Source organism: Heterodontus francisci, chromosome 26, assembly GCF_036365525.1.
Source record: "Heterodontus francisci isolate sHetFra1 chromosome 26, sHetFra1.hap1, whole genome shotgun sequence".
In the NCBI taxonomy this organism is placed as follows: domain Eukaryota; kingdom Metazoa; phylum Chordata; class Chondrichthyes; order Heterodontiformes; family Heterodontidae; genus Heterodontus; species Heterodontus francisci.
The window spans coordinates 18,948,765-18,970,459 of NC_090396.1; the positions used below are offsets into that span (position 1 = coordinate 18,948,765).

The 21,695-nt window shown below is 43.4% G+C and overlaps 1 protein-coding gene across 4 annotated transcripts in view; it reads left to right on the forward strand.

Moving 5' to 3' along the window:
* The window catches only part of acox1 (acyl-CoA oxidase 1, palmitoyl), an 80,132-nt gene that overhangs the window by 43,735 nt on the left and 14,702 nt on the right, over positions 1 to 21,695 (forward strand). For 2 of the 4 annotated variants that reach the window (XM_068057871.1, XM_068057869.1), the window contains exons 3-10: positions 552 to 712; positions 4,015 to 4,122; positions 4,786 to 4,905; positions 6,275 to 6,390; positions 11,286 to 11,455; positions 12,303 to 12,465; positions 17,784 to 17,974; positions 19,282 to 19,458. In XM_068057871.1, the coding sequence (XP_067913972.1) occupies positions 552 to 712; positions 4,015 to 4,122; positions 4,786 to 4,905; positions 6,275 to 6,390; positions 11,286 to 11,455; positions 12,303 to 12,465; positions 17,784 to 17,974; positions 19,282 to 19,458 (1,206 nt within the window). The remainder of the gene's footprint in view (positions 1 to 551; positions 713 to 4,014; positions 4,123 to 4,785; positions 4,906 to 6,274; positions 6,391 to 11,285; positions 11,456 to 12,302; positions 12,466 to 17,783; positions 17,975 to 19,281; positions 19,459 to 21,695) is intronic. The other 2 variants (XM_068057870.1, XM_068057872.1) reach the window with 1 other exon arrangement.

A 21,695-nucleotide genomic window follows, 5' to 3' on the forward strand; every position in this document is an offset into this window, starting at 1 on the left:
ATTCACAGGTTCAGTGGTAGCTTCCATGCAGTTTGCTGTCACCAGAGAACTGGCCAACTCCCAGCTGTTTGCACCTGGCACACAAGAACTGCCAGGAATGCCAGTCAGGAAATGTTGCAGCCAAGATAAGTCACTAATGTCCAGGTTTCATGGGAAATGCTAGGACTCCACCTGGTAGAGTTAACCCAGGAAGTGGTCGCAGTCACAAATACAATTCTGGGCACAACACCCCGATGTGTATTTTGTGAGAGCCCAAGACAGCGAACACACAAATGGCTTCTTGACAGTCTCGATGCCATTAATTACCATGCTTAATTTCTGATTGATCCAGATTCAACACTTTTGCACTAATAATCCTGCCGTGATTGACAGTAACTGCTGCAGCATGCAAGAGTTAATCAGATCTCTAATAAAACCCATGTGTGTGTGTGTTTCTCTCTTTCTCTTTTTCCCTCTCTCTCTGTCTCGCCCTCTGACTTGCTGTCTTTGTCTGACCCGTCTTCCTCTTTCCTGTTCCTATCTCTGCAATCCTTCCTCCTGTGTCTCCACAGCTATGTGCACCGTGGACGGCCAGAGCCCCTGGATCTCCATCTGGGCATGTTCCTGCCCACCATCCTCAACCAGGCCACTCCTGAACAACAAGATCGCTTCTTCATGCCAGCTTGGAACCTGCAGATCATTGGCACCTATGCCCAGACTGAGATGGGCCATGGTACAGTACAGTAGTTTAGAGTTCGAATTTAATTAGTCTCTGACCTCTCAGCCCCATCAAATCTCTAAAGCTTCTGGGCTCATGACACCACGCCCACAAGGTAGGGGATTGATGGTTTATCCTTCACTTGATATGTGCTTCCCATGCTAGTCCTACACACAGCTAGCCAGTGGAAATGTGGGTCGGGTGAATAGTGTTCCTTTGCTTCTGCACAGTGCTTTCTCACTTAATTTTCCAGCTCTACAGGTAGGTGATTGACACTTTAATTCATGCCCACCTGGTTTAGAGTTGATTACTCTCCCTTGCAATCTCTGCATAGCCCATCTCTCTCAACCCAGTCTTTGCTTCAATCTAAAGGGTGGAAATCGAGTTCCCAAGGGGTTCTTAAAGAGCCGACATGTAAGCTTCTGGCAATCATTGCTATTGGAAGAGCCCATTGGAGTATCATTGGATTGTCAGACTTAAAGAAGGAATGACCCTCTTCTGTTTCTCCCACCTCCCTCCTCCATAAGTACAGGCCAATAAGATATCTCTTCATTCAGAGCCATGCCCGTGTCCCTCTTTGCATCACTATTTTTGTGTCACTGGTAATGCAATCTGCAAACTTTAACATTTTGAAGGGAGGAAACGTAGCATTTTTACACCAGTTACTGAGCGATGTCAGTGATTTAAAAAAAAAGGGACACCTTTCTACCTAAACTCCCAGAGCAGTGCATGGCCTTGCCAAAGCACCTTTCTACTGTCCCAGCAACATGCTTTAACCCATCCCTACCCTTACCCACATGGGGCATTTCCCAGCAGTTATTCCAGACACTCACTCACAAAACTCCCAAATATTGACACATTCCCAGGGACCTTCAGATTCTCCACATTCTAACTTCTAAGAAAAAACAGTGCTATCAATCTATAGTTTACAGAAACCCTGCGTTATCAAGTCGATAAATACAGAATATGCACCAAAATATAATACGGATAGACAGAGAGTCCCCCACACACACCCACTGTAGAGTCCTAGTTTATGACATGTTCATTTCCCACACCAGCCACCTAGGCAGTTCTGTGCTGTGGACTGGCTACAAAAAGGACCTCTGTCCCAGCTCATTGATGTTGGAGCCATTTGGGTGCCAGGGAGAGGAGACCTTCAGCCCCTTAGTTGAGCTGCATTCAAATCCAGTTATCAGACATGCAAAGAAAACACTTTAAGGTAGAGTTGTGTCTTGCAGAAGAGGTACTGTTGTCCACTGCACAGTTTATCCACTTTCCTGAAGCATTAGTTTGCTGCTCAACCTCAGTAAAACATAGAACATAGAGCAGTACAGCACAGTACAGGCCCTTCGGCCCACGATGTTGTGCCGAACCTTTAACCTACTCTAAGATCAAACTAACTACCTACCCTTCATTCTACTATCATTCATGTACCTATCCAAGAGTCGCTTGAATGTCCCTAAGGTATCTGCTTCTACTACCACCGCTGGCAGCGCATTCCACGCACCCACCACTCTCTGTGTAAAGAACCTACCTCTAACATCTCCCCGAAACCTTTCTCCAATCACCTTAAAATTATGCCCCCTGGTGATGGCCCTTTCCACCCTGGGAAAAGGTCTCTGGCTATCCACTCTATCTATGCCTCTCATCATCTTGTACCCCTCTATCAAGTCACCTCTCATCCTTCTTCGCTCCAATGAGAAAAGCCCTAGCTCCCTCAATCTTTCTTCGTAAGACATGCCCTCCAGTCCAGGCAGCATCCTAGTAAACCTCCTCTGCACCCTCTCTAAAGCATCCACATCCTTCCTATAATGAGGCAACCAGAACTGAACACAATATTCCAAGTGTGTCGAACCAGTGTGGGCTGTACTGGGATGGCCTGCATCACCACACTCTCTTTTACAGGGAAATTGATTTTACCAAGTGGTGCAAATATATAGTCTTAACTTGCAATTGCTCACTGTGGTCAGAGTCCTGAAGTGGAATAAATGCAACCCCAATAGCAGGAGAGGCAAAGTCCATTGGCTACGTCACTTGAGTGAGGGTCTTTTGTGGCCAGAAGGCTTCACAGATAGGAAAGACATTACTATGGGGGAGAGAGACTTTTTTTAATGTCTTATGGTGTAGTTATATTTTTCCATTCCCTTGGAATCTTCCTTGGGCACTCATTTCCACTAATAATTTCTCTTCCCCCATTGAGTGGATTGAACTCCCAGATTTTTTTGGTCATTAAATTCTATTCAGGGAACCTCCCAAATAGTGACTGGATGCCACATGCTGTTTGTGCAGATGTATTGGTTGCTAAACATGTGTTTATGTTGTTCATTAATGTAAAATGTTTGGCAAGTATGTAATTTATGTGTGTTTTCTCCTTCATGTGTTCTCTTCCCCTCTTTTTCTCCCCCACTCCCTACCTTTAACACGGCCAAAGGTGTTAAACAAACTGTTGCCTTTTCTAAGACTTAGGCACCATGTGCCATTCCATGAAAAAATCTATAAAAATTTAAATTGTCACCCTTAATCGGTCTGCAGAAGGAGCAAATCAGTAGAAGACATTTGGTGTGAACCCTAAAAGGCATACAAGCAGAGTTGAGTTAACAAGACCTCTGCTTCTAGCTGTATTACCAGTACCAGCTTGAGTACACAACTGCAGCATTTGTTTTCTCTGATTGGTGAGCTGGTCTCAGCGCTGACTTTGAATGCTGCAATGTTGCTTGCTAATTTGGTCCTGGGGTTGGTGCTAGAGCTAACTGCAGCCTGGTGAAGCAAGCAGCGTCCCTGAAACATGGGCCACCTTCAGTGCATTGAATCACCTCGCTAATTAATGTTGCAGAACTGAGTCAGTACACTAGTACAATAGACTGGCAGCCCCTTGAGTTCAGATCCCACTGTGGCAAGTCATGAAACTCAATTCATCAAATCTGGTAATCCATGAGCTGGCACCATAACCAAATGAGCACAAGAGCTGCCAGGTTTTCATTTTAAAAGCCTAGCTGGTTCACTAATGTCCTGCCACTTCATGCCGATTTGGTCTACATGTGACTCTATTCCCACTTCAGGTGATTGACTCTTAATGCCCCCTGAGATGGACTAGGATGTCCAGTCCATACAAACAGGACTACTCAGGCAGAAAGTCCACCACCACCTCGACAATTGGGGATTGGCAACACACAAGGCCTTTCTAGTGTCACCTCACATCCAAAGAATTTTTTTTAAAAAAAGGTCTTTCAAAGAGGTGAAGGCGTTTTGTTGTACTGTGCACACCATGTATTGCGTGAGGCATCTGGCTGCCATTTTTAGTTCTCTGTTGCTTTCAGGCTCGTTCATCCGAGGCTTGGAGACAACAGCAACTTATGACCCGTCAACTCAAGAGTTTGTGCTGAACAGCCCAACTGTGACCTCAATCAAATGGTGGCCTGGCGGATGTAAGTAAGCCTGGTGATGTTTACTACCAGGTGGAAGGGGGACCCTTAATTTATCCTAAAGGAAGCAAGGGGGTTTTGCAAATATTTAAGATGCTGCAGTATTCTGTACACCTCCTAGCAAGTGATTGTCCCCATTTTGTAGACCCGGGTTTGAATTCCAGATGGCAGAAGCAGGCTTAGAACTTGTCTGTTTTTAAATGGTGTGCCTGGAAATTTCAAATTTGACAGAGGTACCAACAAGTTTGATTATTCATGCCCATTTTTCTTTCACTTGACTTGCTTATAATCTGGATAAATTAATTCCTGAGGTTACTAAGATCTTCAAATAATTTTTATGAGCAGCAAAGCAAATATAAGAACTTAAGGCTGTAAAAGTGGTAGAAGCAGATTTAACAGTAATTTTCAAACGTGTATTGGTTATTGCCTCGAAAAGGAGAAGCTTGCAGTGCTAAGGGGGAGAAAGCGTTTTCAAAGGGCTGATATAGACATGATAGGCCAAATGGCCTCCTTTTGTGCTGTGATTTGCAATTAGTTTACTGCCTGGTCCCATCCTCTTCTGACCGCTCTCCCTGCACCCCCCCCAGGAAGGGAGAATGAGAGCACTGTCGTGACTTGAGTGTGTGTACCTATTTCTCTCCATTGACTTGTCTTTTGTTCTCATAGTGGGGAAGACATCAAACCATGCTATTGTCCTAGCTCAGCTGTACACCCAGGGTCAGTGCAAGGGACTGCATGCTTTCATTGTGCCAATCCGTAAGATGGGCACCCACGAACCTCTGCCTGGTAAGAAGCCTGATGTACTGTGTGTTGTGACTCTTGATTCAGAGCCCCCTGCATCCTAGTTTCTTTTTCTAAAGCCACATATTTTTGCTGGAGCCTAGCTGCCCTTCTGGTACCTCACCTGTGTGGTCATTGAACCTTGATAGTGATACTCAGTGGGTATCAAGGGATATGAACAAAAGGTGGGTATATGGGATTGTGGTGAAGATCAACCATGATCTAATTGAAGATAGAACAGGCTCAGGAGGCTGAATGACCTACTCCTTCTCCAGTGATTAAACCGTGAAGTTTCTCGCAGCTTAACCTAATCCTGATGCCCAAGTGAGTGGAATTTCTAGTAGGATTCAGTTGATGTTTATCATGAACAGCAACCCTGGCTGATTGTTTTTATTTTATTTTTGCTCTCCTTCCTTCTCATCCAACAAAGCTGAGGGATGCTGAAGTGCACACTGATCAGGCCTTCCTGGTCTGTGCGACTCACTATTACATGAAGTGGTGCATGCTTGAGAGGAACAGGTGATTTTGGACCTATGGTTCCCAATGCTCTTTTCCACTTGCTTTTCTTCACATCATGTCAGGGTCTGTTGTAGACCCACTAATAAAGATTGATTGCTATGGTTCGTCAACAGCTCCTTCATTGCTATATCATGTGACTGCCAGGATGGTGGTCAGTGAACTAGATGGACCTATTTTATGTCCAGCAATTCCTTTTGGTTCTCTGCACCCACTAAGCCAGCCATGGGATACAAATACTGTGTTTGTATTGTTGGATAGCCCATGCAGCAGTGCCCACTAAGGACTTGTATGCTTATTAGTTAACAGCCCAGCAGTAGTTACTGGTACCTTTCATCTTGGATTCTTTTGTCTACTGGTCATGCATGATCCAGAGTGCTTAATCAGGCCCAGCCTGGGTTGCCAGGCCATACGTTTGGAAGTACAGTAGCATAGCGGTTATGTTACTGGACTAGTAATCCAGAGGCTTGGACTAATGATGTAGAGACATGAGTTCATATCCCATCGTGGAATTAATTAAATAAATCTGGATTTAAAAAACTAGTACCATGAAAACTACTGGATTGTCATAAAAACCTATTTAGTTCACTAATGTCCTTTTAGGGAAGGGAAATATGATCCTTACCCAGCCTGGCCTATATGGGACTCCAAATCCACACCAAAGTGGTTGACTCTTAACTGCTTCCTTAAATGGCCTATCAAGGCAGCTCACCACCACTTTCTCAAGGGCAATTAGGGATGGACAATAAATGCTGGCCTTGTCAATGATGCCCGCATGAATGAATCAAAATAAAACAAGTCTGCCTGAGTTTTTGGCACTGTTGTTTCACTGACCTTCCTCTTCCGCTCCGCTCCCCAGGTATAGTGGTGGGTGATATCGGACCGAAGTTTGGGTATGATGAGGTGGACAACGGTTATCTGAAGCTGGAGAACGTCCGTGTTCCACGTGAAAACATGCTAATGAGATTCGCAAAGGTAATGTGTAGGATGACTTGTGTGGAAATCTTAGGCTGTTAGGATCTGCCTTACTCGCATTCTCTGTTCACGGTATTTTCTCTGTTGGGCCTTCCAATGCCAACTCCATAGTACTAATTAAAAGCAGAACTCGATGCAGTGAGGAAGCTGAATTAATGGTTAAAATTGTGAATTCCTCAAGCAACTTGTGTTAATGACATCAGTAGAAATACTGTTAATCCAGCTCCCCCTCACTGTCACTCAGTAACCTGTCCCCAACAACATCATGTTACTGACTGTATCTGTAATTAATTGAAATTCCTGTTCCAGTTAAGAAGTAAGTTAGGTTTCTTGCAGTTTTAAACAGGGGTATACTAACACTCTGAGAATAGCTGTAGCTAGTTAATTAGGTAGCTAGCTTAAACTGGTTTCTGAGCTCTACAGAGCTGACATAGCATTGTTTTCAGAGTATAAATTCAGGGGACTCTCAGTGCTGCTTGTCTGCATTGAGTGCTGCCGGAGGGCACAGAGTGTTAAGGGAGTTTGGTAATTGAGGGAGTTCAGTAAGGAGGGGAACATAAATTAAGAAGAAAATAAATTTGAGTGCACAAAGTGTAAAGTAGGAGTTTGGTGCGTGAGGGAGGGGTTCCATTTTGGATACTCGTGAGAGCAATGGTTCCTCGGGGGAGTGCAGCCAGAGCGCAAATTCTGTCCCACCACTGGTGGCTCAGCACAGGAGGGGAGGAAGAAGAGTGGAAGAGCAATAGTGATAGGTGATTCGATAGTCAGGGGATCAGACAGGCATTCCTGCGGCAGTAAACGTGACTCCAGAATGGTGTGTTGCCTCCCTGGTGCCAGGGTCAAGGATGCCACGGAGCGGCTGCAGGACATCCTTTTGGGGGAGGGTAAGAAGGGGGATGAGGTCCTGAAAGCAGATTTCAGGGAGTTAGGAAGGAAATTAAAAAGCTGGACCTCCAAAGCAGTAATCTCAGGATTACTCCCAGTACCACGTGCTAGTGAGCATAGGAATAGGAGAATTGATCGATTGAACACGTGGCTGGAGAATTGGTGTAGGAGGGAGGACATTAGATTTCTGAGGCATTGGGACCGGTTCTGGGGCACGTGGGACCTGTACAAGATGGACGGGCTACACCTTAACAGGACCAGAACGAATATCCTCGCAGGGGCATTTGCTAGTGCTGTTGGGGAGGGTTTAAACTAGCGTGTCGGGAGATGGGAAGCTGAGGAGTAGCTCAAATTGGAAAGAAGTAAACCTGGTGACAGGAGGTAGAAAAGTAGCAAGTGACATTAGAAGGCAGGCAAAACAAAGGTGAGCATTAACTAGGCTTAGAATGCAGAATGTCAAGAAGACAAGGTTAAGGGCACTCTACCTGAATGCACGCAGCATTCGCAACAAGGTAGATGATTTACAGGCCTAAATAGAGGTAAATGGGTATGATCTAATTGCCATAACGGAAACGTGGCTCTAGGGTGACCAAGATTGGGAACAGAATGTTTAAGGATATTCGACATTTAGGAAGGACAGGCAAAAAGGTAAAGGAGGTGTTGCTGCGCTGTTAATAAGGGATGGGATCAGTACATTAGTAAGGGAGGATCTCAGATCGGAAGAACAAAATGTGGAATCTGTTTGAGTGGAGCTAAGAAACAGCAAGGAGCGGCAAACATTGGTAGGAGTTATTTATAGGCCACCAAATAGTAGTGGTAGTGTGGGGCATGGTATTAATCAGGAGATTAGAGAAGCATGTGGCATGGGTAATACAGTAATCATGGGTGATTTCAATTTGCATATAGACTGGGTAAACCTAATGAGCACTAATGCTGTGGAGGACGAGTTTCTGGAGTGTGTTAGGGATGGTTTTCTAGAGCAGTATGTTGAGGAACTGACTAGAGAACAGGCTATTTTAGATCTAGTATTATATAATGAAAAAGGGCTAATTAATAATCTTCTTGTAAAAGAACCTTTAGGGATGAGTGACCGTAATATGATATAATTTTACATTATGTTTGAAAGTAAGATGGTTCAATCTGAAGCCAGGGTGTTAATTTGGACAAAGGAAATTATGAAGGTATGAGGGGCAAATTGGCTGAGGTGGATTGGGAAAATACGTTAAAAGGTATAACAGTGCATAGGCAATGGATAGTTTATAAAGAAATATTGCAACGTTTACAGCAACTATACATTCCTTCAAGGCAAAAAGGTGCCAAAAGTAAAGGCAGTCAACTGTGGATAACAAAGGAAGTTAAGGATTGTATAAGATTAAAAGAAAAGGCTTATAAAGTTGCCAGAAATAGTAGTAAACCCGAGGATTGGGAGGATTTTAGAATACAGCAAAGGAGGACAAAGAAACTGATAAAGAAAGGGAGAATAGAATATGAATGCAAGCTAGCAAAAAATATAAAAACAGACTGTAAAGGCTTTTACAGGTATGTAAAAAGGAAATGTTTGGCTAAGACAAATGTGTCCATTACAGGCAGAGTCAGGCGAATTTATAATGGGGAATAGAGAAGCTAAATGATTACTTTGTGTCTGTCTTCACTGAGGAAGATACAAGAAATCTCCCAGAATTAGAAATCCAAGGGATTAGGGAGAATGAGGAATTGAAGGAAATTAGTGTTATTAAGAAGGTTGTGTTGGAGAAATTAATGGGGCTGAAGGTTGATAAGTCCCCAGGACCTGATATTCTACATCCCAGAGTGTTGAAAGAGGTAGCTATGGAGAAAGTGGGTGCATTGGTGATCATCTTCCCAAATTCTATAGATTCTGGAGTGGTTCCTGCAGATTGGAAGGTTGCAAATGTCACCCCACTATTTAAAAAGGGAGGGAGAGAGAAAACAGGGAATTATAGACCTGTTAGCCTTACATCAGTCATTGGGAAAATGCTAGAACCTATTCTAAAGGATGTGATAAATGGACACTTGGATGATAATGATCTGATTGGGCATGGTCAACATGAATTTATGAATGGGTAATCATGTTTGACGAACCTGTTGGAATTTTTTGAGGATGTTACTAACAGAAATGATAAAGGGGAATTGGTGGACGTGGTATACTTGGATTTTCAGAAGATTTTTGATAAAGTCCCCCACAGGAGATTGGTTAGCAAAATTAAAGCACATGGGATAGAAGGTTACTGGCATGGATTAAGGTTTGGTTAGCAGGCAAAAAGCAGACAGTAGGAAGAAATGGGTCATTCTCGTGTTGGCAGGCTGTGACTAGTGGGGTACCGCAGGGATCAGTGCTTGGGCCCCAGCTGTTCACAATATATATCAGTGATTTGGATGTGGGGACCAAATGTAATCTTTCCAAGTTCGCGGATGACACAAAACTAGATGGGAATGTGTGTTGTGAGGAAGATGCAAAGCGGCTTCAAGGGGATTTGGGCAGATGTAGTGAGTGGGCAAGAACGTGGCAGATGGAATATAATGTTGAAAAATGTGAAGTTATACACTTTGGTAGGAGGAACAGATGTGCAGAGTATTTCTTAAATGGTAAGAGATTAGCAAGTGTAGATGTACAAAGGGACCTGGGTGTCCTTGTCAATAAGTCACTGAAAGCTAACATGCAGGTGTAGCAAGCAATTAGGAAGGCTAATGGTATGTTAGCCTTTATCGCAAGAAGATTTGAGTACAGGAGTAGTGAAGTCTTGCTTCAATTGTATAGAACCTTGGTTAGACTGCACTTGGAGTACTGTGTGCAGTTTTGGTCCCCTTACCTTAGGAAGGATATTATTGCCATAGAGGGAGTGCAATGAAGGTTCACCAGACTTGTTCCCGGGATGGCGGGACAGTCCTATGAAGAGAGATTGGGGAAACTGGGCCTGTAATCTCTAGAGTTTTGACGAATGAGAGGTGATTTCATTGAAACCTACAAAATACTTCAAGGGATAGACAGGGTAGATGCCGCTAAGATGTTTCCCCTGGTTGGGGAGTCTAGAACCAGGGGACACAGTTTCAAAATAAGGGGGAAGCCACTTAGGATAGAGATGAGGAGAAATGTCTTTACTCAGAGGGTTGTGAATCTTTGGAATTCTCTACCCGAGAGGGCTGTGGAATCTCAGTCATTGTGTATGTTCAAAGCAGAGATTGACAGACTTCTAAATACCAATGACATAAATGGATATGGGGATAGTGTGGGAAAAAGGCATTGAAGTGGTTGATCAGCCATGATCATACTGAATGGCAGAGCAGGCTTGATGGGCTGACGGCCTACTCCTGCGCCTATGTTCCTATGTATCTCTGTTGATGTTAATTCAGCTCCCTTGCATTGTTGGGCTCAGTAACAAGTCCCAGTCCTGTCCTCTATTACTGACTGTATATCTGCTTAATCTATCTTCCTCAACAAACAACTTAATGTTTGATTATGCCTTTGATGTAGGAAAATATTCTGAAACGCTTCACACTTGCAGATGAGGAATAAGATGATACCAAGGATTAAAACTTGGGAGACACTAGAGGTGAATGGACATAAAGAGGAGATGGCATTGCAGGATATCTGCTGGCTGCTTTGGTGCAGATAGGAGTGGAACAGTGAGTGGGAGCTGCCGTAGTGCTGAACCATGGGCCCATAGCACACAGTTGGCACTGTATTAGCAATGTTGCTTAGAGTCTAGCAGGACGTCCAGTGTGGGAAATGGGTAATGCCACATTGCTGCAAAAAGGGGCTCTTTCAAGGTAGGGCAGAATAGAATGAGGTTTACCCTGCCTAAAATAGAATTCTAACTGATCTGGGAGTACTTGTTGTACAGAGTAAGTGTTTGATATGAGAAAGTGTGAACATCCCTTGCACTGATCACAACAGAGACCAGTTTCTCAGAGTCACATTTTAAGTTACTGAAGATGTGTCACATGAACAATGGAGCAATGAATGGATTTTTTTGGCTTTTTTTTTGAAAAAGGTGATGCCAGATGGGACGTACATGAAGCCTCCAAGTGACAAGCTGACCTACGGCACGATGGTCTTCATACGCTCAATGATTGTGGGAGACTCGGCACGTGCATTGTCTAAAGCGTGTACCATCGCCATTCGTTACAGTGCAGTACGACACCAGTCGGAGCTGAAACCCGGGTATGTTCTGCACTTTTATTTGCGAGTGTGGGAGCATGGCTCTGTTATACTCAAATGTTGACATCCAACCATGCCATTAGGCGAAGGCTGCTGAGCTTCATTGCCCTGGTCTCTGCTATGTTGGTTTATCACTGTTGGTGCAGATGTTGGAACGCTACTCCTGGCATCATTCCTGCTAGGCTTGGGGAGAGAAATAGGTCACGGTTCCTGATTCTGATCTCTATACTGATCTGTCAAGGTTTAGCTGTTCTTCAGTAATCCTTAATATCATGGAATTATTGATGTTGAGGCTGTATAGATCTTTTTTGAGTCTGATGAGATGTGAACCCGAATAGTTATGGAAGTGTACCAGTTGGGATCAATTCTGCTGCAGTTTGGTAATGTATTGTCATGAGTGGGCAGGTCCATTGTCCACCCTCGTAGCACCTTCATTTGAGAATATGGGCTGAGTGGGGGCTGCTAATGCAAGTCAGATTTATATGTCCTGTACTCAAAGGAGAATAATTTAATGAAGGATTACTTGTTGCCTTTGCTGGTTAAAAGGAGTGGTGTAAATTTAGAAGCTTTTAATTTAAACTATGCTTTACCCAGCAATAATCATAGGACCAGGAGGAGGCCATTCAGCCCTTGAACATTTTCCACCAGTCTCTTAGATCATGGCTGATCTGTACCACAACTCCATTTACTTGCCTTAGCTCCAAATCTCTTGATGTCCTTATTCTGAATCCATCAAAAGCTTAATTGACCCAAAATTCATTGAATTGACTTTCCTTTTAGTATCTGCCACAATGTAATTGGATCTTCTGTTTCTGTTTTAAGTAACGTTGGCTGTGATTGGTCTCTCTAGTGCTCCAGAGCCCCAGATACTGGATTATCAGACTCAACAATACAAGCTCTTCCCCTTGCTGGTGACGGCCTATGCCTTCCGATTTGTAGGAGGTTTCATGAGGGACATGTATCATCGCATCACCGGGGATATGAATGATGGAGACTACAGCCAGTTACCCGAGGTATGGGGTGTAGGGGTATGGTGTGTGAGACTACGCTGCATTATTCTAATCGCTGTGGGTGCATCGTCTTTTGTACAAACAGTTCTGCGTGTAGTCTACAGTAGCTGAGCAGCTGGTGCCTTTCATTCCAAAGCATTCTCCAGTGTCCCATGATCCATCCTACCTTAAGCTGTCTCCAGTTGGAGGCTTATTCTGACCAGAATTAGAGAATGCACAAGGTTAGAGAGAACAGCAGGTCACTGTTGATGCTTTGGTTGAGATTTTTCCCATCCCCTTCCACCCACAATTTCTCCCCTCTCCTGAAAATGCTGACTATTTGGGTATAGCTGTATGGGTGCCAACTGCCCTTTACTACCTTGCACCATTTTGACTGGTTCTTGGGTGATTCTAGATGGTACATTGCAGCCCCTCTTCCCAAACTGTTGCGTTTGGCCCCATGTTGTAGTGCTATGTTCACTAAGTGGTGCATTTGATTGACACCTCATCCACCAGCTTAAACATTTACTCCCTCCAATGCTGGTACACCGTGGCTATAGAGGGTCCTACCTACAGGAACCACTGCAGCCACTCACCAAGGCTCTTAACAGCACCTACCAAACCCACAACCTCCACTATCTAGAAGGACAAGGGCAGCATGTGCATGGGAACACTACCACCTCCAAATTCCTGTCCAAGTCACACCATTCAGCCTCCTTATCTCTGTAACTTCCTTCAGGCCCACAACCTCCAAGATATCTGCGTTCATCTAATTCTGGCCTCTTGAGTATCCCTGATTTTAATTGCTCACCATTGGTTGTAGTACCTTCGACTTGCCTCAACCCCTAAGCTCTGGAATTCCCTCCCTTAAACCTCTCCGACTCTCTACCTCGCTTTCTTCCTTTAAGGCCCACAAAAGGTCAGCATGCAGTTACAACAAGTAATTAGAAAGGCAAATGGAATGTTTGCCTTTATTGCAAGGGGGTGGAGTATAAAAGCAAGGAAGTCTTGCTACAAATGTACAGGGCATTGGTGAGACCGCACCTAGAGCACTGTGTACAGTTTTGGTCATCTTATTTAACGAGGGGCATACTTGCATTGGAAGCAGTTCAAAGAAGATTCAGTAGCCTGTTTCTTGGGATGAGGGGTTGTCTTATGAGGAAAGGTTGAGCAGGTTAGGCCTATACTCTTTGGAGTTTAGAAGATTGAGAGGCGATCTTATTGAAACGTATAAGGTTCTGAGGGGGCTTGACAGGGTAGATGCTGAGAGGATGTTTTCCCTCATGGGGGAATCTTGAACTGGGGGCACAGTTTTGAATTAGGGGGCCTCCCATTAAGGCAGAGATGAGGAGCAGTTTCTTCTCTGAGGGTCCTGAGTGTTAGGAATTCTCTTCCCCAGCGAGCAGTGGAGGCTGGGTCATTGAATATTTTCAGGGCTGAGTAGGACAGATTTTTGATTGACAAGGGAGTAAAGGGTTATGGGGGGGCAGGCAGGAAAGTGGAGCTAAGGCTGCAATCAAATCAGCCACGAATGGCAGAGCAGGCTTGAGGGGCCAAATGGCCTAGTCCTGCTCCTATTTCTTATGTTCTTAAAACCTACCTTTTTGACCAACCTTTTGGCCATCTGCCCTAATATCACCTTATGTGGCTTGGTGTCAAGTTCTGCTTCTTAATGCTCTTGTGAAGCACCTTGGGATGTATCATTATATTAGAAGCACTGTATAAATACAAGATTTTGTCATTGATGATGAAATATATAATTGTTCCTGTTCTTTCACCGTCGCTGCTAAGTCCTAGAACTCCCTATTTAACAGCACTGGGAGAACTTCATGTGGAGTTCAGCAGTTCAAGAAGGTGGCTCGCCACCATTTTTTCGAGGACAACTAGGGATGGGTAATAAATGTTCGGGTTGGCAGTGACTCCCACATCCTGACAATTAATTTTTAAAAAGCCATTCAGGGATTCCCAGTGTAATCATTTCAATTCAGTTTTCTGGTGCATGTGTTTTTTTATTTTCCACTTCTTCTATTCACCAAAGCCTACACAAGGTAAGTGCCATACCTTCCTGATGTGTCATGATCAGGGGAAGAAGATTGATGGCCCAGGCTGAAGGGGCTGAATTCCTTCCTCTACACCAGCAACAGGGTCCTATAAGTAATGAATTTGGGTATAATTTCTCAAACCACAGTGCAATACTGACATGCAGTAACACTGTTGCTCAGTGTAGCTGACAAGACTGCAATGCTCCTATAACAGGGTTCAACCAGGAGCAGATCCACATTCCTTTCTGTACTGACTGTGTGAGTTTCCTTCAAACTCCTCAGTTTTGGTCGCCATCTGGGAGAACGTCCAAAATCTTCCCACTGTAGTGGCCAGTGGTATAAGGGATGTGTGGATGTGCGGTATGTATTCTGTTGCTGTTTAATTATATCTATGAACAGGGGAAGGCCTTTCTGCCCCTCAAGCCTGTTCCATCATTCAATTAGATCATGGCCAATGTTTCCTTTAATTTCTATTTGCTGTGTGCGGCTGGCTTTTTGAACTGCACAGTCACTTTAAAATTGTCGCCCATAAGCGCAACTTAAAGGGAACATTGGTTGTGTGTGGCCTTTTTGTTCCCTGCCTGCTACATCCTGGATTGCTGCGTGGCTTAGAGGGAGCATTGATCATTGCTGATCTGTATCGCAACTCCATTAACCTGCTTTTGCTCCATATCCTTTAATATTCTTAGCTAACAAAAATTAATCAATCTCAGTTTTGAAATTTTCAATTAAACACATGAACACAAAAAATAGGAACAGGAGTAGGCCATTCAGCCCTTTTGAGCCTGCTCTGCCATTCATTTGAGATCACGGCTGATCTTCTACTTCAACACCATTTTCCTGCACTATCCCCATAACCCTTGATGTTTTTAATATGTAGAAATCTATCGATATCAGTCTTGAACAAACTCAATGACTGAGCCTCCACAGCCCTCCGGGGCAGAGAATTCCAAAGATTCACCACCCTCTGAGTGAAGAAATTCCTCCTCATCTCAGTCCTAAATGGCCTGCCCCTTATTTTGAGACTGTGTCCCCTGGTTCTGGACTCTGCAGCCCGGGGAAACATCCTTCCTGCATCAACCCTGTCGAACCCTGTAGGAATTTTATATGTTTGAATGAGATCACCTCTCATTCTTCTATACTCCAGAGAATAAAGGCCCAGTCTATTTAATCTTTCCTCATGGGTCAATCCCTCTATCCCAGGATTATTTTGGTGAACTTTCAATGCCAGCCTCAACAGCTTTTTGGGAGAGAGTTCTGGATTTCCACTACCCTTTGTGTGAAGAAATGCTTCCTGACATCACCCCTGAATGGCCTAGCTCTAATTTTAAGGTTAAGCCCCTTTGCTCTGGACTCCACCAACAGACAAAATAGTTTCTCTCTGTTGTTACGACCTCAGAGACTGTTAACATTAAAACACAAAATATGTGCTCCCCAGACCAATTTAAAGAAGTACACAAAATTTCACATTTTAAGACTTTTACTCTAACAACTAAAGTAAATATCAGCATTAACTAAGCAGTACTATGTAAGTCGCCAATACACTAAAACACTTGAAAACCCCACACCACATTTATACATTGCACGGTGTTCTCACTGAAGTGATATCTTTGCAGTTAAAAGTCCCAAATTCCTCCCAGTTGCAATGGGTTGGGTCTCTCGGTCCTTCTCAAAGTCAATGCCCTTTTTGCTCACTTCTGAACACTTTTGACCTGGATTTGCATGAATAAGGTGATCTCTGGTGACCCTGTTGGTATTTTTCTTCCGTAAACCTAAGCTTTCAAATTGGGTTCAAGTCTTAGCAGCCTTTTGCTGTGTCAGTGTTCCAAGGGCAGATGTTTTCTCTCTCTCCCTTCTGTGAGGTTACCACTGCTGGTCTTTTGTGTCTGCTGGTCTTCCTTACAGCCTCCAGACTTCTGAAAGCCTGTGGAATTCATCCAGAATCAAAAGCCAATGGTCATTTACCTTTTTCAAAATGCAGAATCCACAAGTCTAGCCACAGCAGAACCACCCAGGCCTTCCTCTGTTTCCAGGTGTTAAAAGTTTCAACTCGAGTTTGTACCTTTAGAGCCCCTGGCTCCCTGTTTATGATCTGAGAGTCTGGGAGAGCGATACCCATTGTTCTTCAGGTGTTACAACCTTGCATTCTGCTTCCAAAAAGGGTCTTTGACCTGGGTTCCTTGTCTGCATGGTAACCAGGATCACTGCCTTGTCCCTAGGTAGAGTTGGTGTGAGGTCACATATCTCCTCCGAATCCTTCTTGCACTACATTAAAAATCAGTTTTTTAAATCTTAAACTACAAAGTCCAGTGTTCATAACACTATCTACCCTATCAACTCCTTTAATCATCTTAATCACTATGGAGTAGAGTTTGCACTTACGTTATCAGTGTAAAATAGGTAAAATCTGCCAAACCAATGCAAAAGATCGGAAATCTTAAATGTTGTTACGTGAAGCATAAATCGAATTTCTGTGATCTTGATGACTAATTTAAAAATTATTTTGCCCAGATCCAGCCCTGCCCTCAACACTGGCCAGATTGAAATTTTGACCATGTTGAGTTTCCACTAATTGTGCATGTTCGAGGAGGCTCTTCAAGTTAAGCTTTTATCGTTTAAGTATACAGGCAATAGTAGGCACATCTTGAGTTTTTACGTATTCAAAAATCTTTAATGTACTCAAATTGACTATTGATGAAACTAGTAAATAGTTCAGAATAGTTTATTTTAAGCCATTTTTTGTGATTTAAAATCAGCTTACACTCACAGGTGGGGGACTGGACACTCAGGTTATCACTCTTAAGGAATATATTTTAATACAAAGAAAAAAAAATGAACAATTATGTTGACTGATTGCACTGGTTCATGTAAGATTTTATATTTGCAATTATGTAAATCAGTTTGGTCAGAAACTTGGAGCAGAACTTCACTTTGGAAAACCAAAGTGCAATTTGTGTAGTTTCCTGATTGCACGCAAAGCGGGAACTCTGTCCCTACAACTGTATCACCCCTTAATCTTCTGCATTGAAGGGAACACAGGCCTCGTCTATGCAACCTAGCCTCATAATTTAACCCTTTTAGCTCCAGTATTATTGTAGTAAATCTGTGCTGCATGCCCTGTAAGGCCAATATGTCCTTCCTGAAGTATGGTGCCCAGAATTGAACTCAGTGCTCCAGATGGGGTCTAAACAGAGCTTTCATACAACTGTGATTTCATTCGCTCCCTAAATTATATTTGATCAACTCCCTGACCTTGGCTAATTCTTGACTGCTGTGTTCACTACTGCTGTTTAATTCCAGCTCCATGCCCTGTCTGCTGGGCTGAAGGCCTTCACCAGCTGGGTGGCCAGTGCCGGAATTGAGGAATGTCGAATGGCGTGCGGTGGTCATGGGTACTCACGGTCCAGCGGCCTCCCAGATATCTACGTCACGTTCTCGCCCAGCTGCACGTACGAAGGAGAAAACACAGTGATGATGCTGCAGACGGCCAGGTAAGGGGCAACACTGGCTGGAGTCGAATAGTGAGCTGCATTCTTTGGCGCATGACCTTTGGGGCCAGCTAACCTCATTGGGTTCTGTACCCTCTTGTGGGGTATTCACTCTCTGTCCTTTTTGAAGCTTCCTATTGGCTTATTGTGCTGGCCAATATTTAGCCCTCAATTAACATCTGAAAACAGATTTATTTGGCCATTATCACATCTCTGTGTGAGAGCTTGCTTGCACAAATTGGTTGCAGCATTCCATAAATTATAACATTGATTGCACTTCAAGAGTGTTTCATTGGCTGTTAAGCTCCTGAGACATCCTGAGGTTGTGAATTTTGCTATATAAATGTAAGTCTGTCCTGAGGATTTTAAAAATTGTGCAAACGTACTACTCCCTCCCTCTCACTGGTGCTCCCTTGTAACCCATTACACTCTCAACCTATCTCCAGGACTGAGAAAATTGCTGAGAATGGTGAGACTTTATTGCCTGTCTCTGTACCCAAAGTACTGTCTAGGCCTGGGCTGTTGACCTGTTATCCTGGGGTTATGTGTTGCCCTATACACCTGGAAATTGAGCTCTCAAAGCCAATGCAAACTGGTCATCCAGGAGAAGTCACAGATGGCATGTCCTAAGCAAGGAACCTTTATTTGGACCCTCACTGCTCGCAGGTCTATGAACCTTGACCTTCTCTAGTTCTTGTCACAACATTGCTATACTTGCATAACTGATCATGGATGTTTTCTTTTTGGCACTCTGCTAACATAAGTAATCTCAACATGCCAGCCTGCAGGCTCGAGAGGTTGAACTGTGTCAGACAGCACTGTGGCTCGAGTTCCCTGCTTGCAGCCTTATTGCTAAATCGAAGTCTATTTCGCTGTCTGCCTCAAATACAAATCTCTAATCTTCTGATCCAAGATCCATGCAATTCCCTGAAGTCTTAACTTGGGTTTGTGACATGCCAGAACACAACTGCTTTATTTTCCTTACGATTTCAATGCTCGTATTGCTTCCACAAAAGAGCATTCTTTCTGCACATGGCAGTACTGAATGACTTCATGTTTGGCACCTTGTTGATGCGCAGGAAATTTGTAGGGCTGTGGAAAAAGAGCAGGGAATTGGAACTAATTGGATGGCTCTTTGAAAGTGCTGGCACAGGCATGATGGACCGAATGGCCTCTTTATGTGCAGTGTGATCCTATGATAAAGTCCTCTGTTAATTTATTTTTTCCCCCTCTATGTGCTATTTTGACACTTGTTGCTTTAGTTGTGTACACTGCTGGTGATGGATTTTCTGCCTTCTACTGTGCTGCAGGTACCTGTTAAAGAGTTATACTCAGGCCAAGTCTGGACAGAAATTATCAGGCACAGTCTCATACCTGAATGACCTGAGCAGCCATATCCAGCCCCAGCAGATGGCTGGTCGACCAATAGTGATGAACATTAATGACATCAGCAGGCTAGTGGAAGCATACCAACTGCGAGCAGCCAAGTGAGTACCAGGAGGTGAACTGGGCCAGCTTGGTCATATTTCCTGTTTGGGTTGTCCATGTTTGTTTTATCTTGTAGGTGTTTGACTTTCTTTGATCAGCCGGGATCAGTTCACTAGTGCCTCACGGTCTCTCGGGAGGTTCCAGTGTTCTGTAGTGAGATCAACACCTGTCGGACAGTGGGACCCAGGAGATGCTCCAGTGTCCTGAAACCCCTGACGTAGCTGTTTTCTCCCTGAAATGATTTACACAGAGGCGCTAGATGAATGGTATTGAAGTTTGCTGATACTGAATTTGGGGGCATGGAAATGTGGGTGATGAATGAGATTGCTGGGCAAGGCAAATAGGTATCAGATATAATTCCATATACATTTTGGCAAAAGAATACGACGTATCCTGAATGATGAAATTCTTAACATGGTACAGGAACGGAGAGTTAGAGAAGAGAGTTAGGAGCATAGGAACTGGAGGAGGCCATTCAGCCCCTCAAGCCTGTTCTGCCATTTGATTAGATCCTGGCTGATTTCTATCTCCATTTACTCACCTTTTCTTCATATTCCTTGATACCCTTACCCAACAAAAATCTATCCATCTCAGTTTTGAAATTTCCATTTGATCCCCAGCATCCACAGCCTTTTGGGGGAGATAGTTCCAGATTTCCACTACCCTTTGTGTGAGGAAGCACTTCCTCACAGCATCCCTGAACAGCCTGGCTTTAAATTTAAGGTTATGCTCCTTCTTCTGGACTCTTCCACCCCCTCCCCTGCCCCAACAGACAAAATAGTTTCTCTCCCTATCGTATCAAATCCTTTAATCATCTTAAACATTTCAATTAGATCACCCCTGAATCTTATATATGTTCAAGGAATTACAAGTTTAGTATTTGAAACTTGTCCTCATAATTTAACCTTTTTAGCCCCAGTATCATTCTGACAAATCTGTGCTGCACCCTCTCCAAGACCAATATATCTTTCCCGAGATAGGGTGCCCAGAACTGCTTGCAATACTCCAGATGGGGTCTAACCAGAGCTTGTACAACTGTAACATAACTTTCACCCCTTTGTATTCCAAATGTTTTGACAAAAAGGCTAACGTCTCATTAACATTTTAAATATCTTTTGTACCTGTCCACTAGTTTTTAGTGATTTCTGTACTTGGACCCCTAAATCTCTCTGTTTCTTCACAGTTCCTTGCTTCTCCACTTAAGAAATACTTTGATCTGCCTTTAAGTCCAAAGTGGAACACCTTGCACTTTCATACATCTGCCACAGTTTCAGCCACTCACTTTATCAGCGTCACTTTAAAACTTTCTGTTCCCATCTACACCATTTACTGTGTCAACTAACTTAGTGCTGTTAACAGACTTGGATATACAGCTCTCTATTCTTTCATCTAAGTCATTTTTAAATATAGTGAGATGCTGAGCCCCCAGACAGATCCCTGGTGGACAGCACTAGTCGCGTATTTCTCTCCTCACTCTCTGTCTCCTACCAGATAACCAATTCCCTTCTCATTATCAGAAGAGTGCTTTCAATTCCATATACTTTCACTTTTGCCAAGTCTTTGTATGGAACCTCATTGAATGTCTTCTGGAAGCCTATATAAATATAATTCATAGATACTCCCTAACCTACCACTTTGTTGACCTCTTCAAAACATTCAGTTAGGTTTATTGGACACCACTTAATATTTACAAACCCATGCTGGCTCTTTCTGATCAGATCAATTTGTCTAATTGTTCAGTCACTCCGTCCTTCATAACAATAACATCCCCACAACAGATGTTTTCCTATAATTTCCTGATTTACCTCCCACCCTTCGTAAACAATGGAGTAAAATTGCAATTTTCCAATCCTAGGGGACAACTCCTGAATTATTAAAGGCAAATGGAATTCTGTATATTTTGAAAGGCATTGAATATAAAACAAAGAGATTTTGTTGAATTTGTAGAAGATATTAATTAGGCTACAGTGCTGTGTGCAGTTCAGTGAATCTCATTATGGGAAGGATATTCAAGCCATGAAAAGGGTCCAGTGAAGATTTGTACATTGAAACCTGGATTAGGAAGTTACAGTATGTAAATTGGTTCAAAATTGGTGCTTTTTTTTCACTGGAAGGAGGATTGACTAGAGGTTGACAAAATTCTGAAAAGTTTTGTGAGGGTGAGTAGTGAAAGATTCAACAAGGAAGAGTCTAAATTGAGGCTTCAGATATAGAAAATGAATGAGACAGAGAGCTA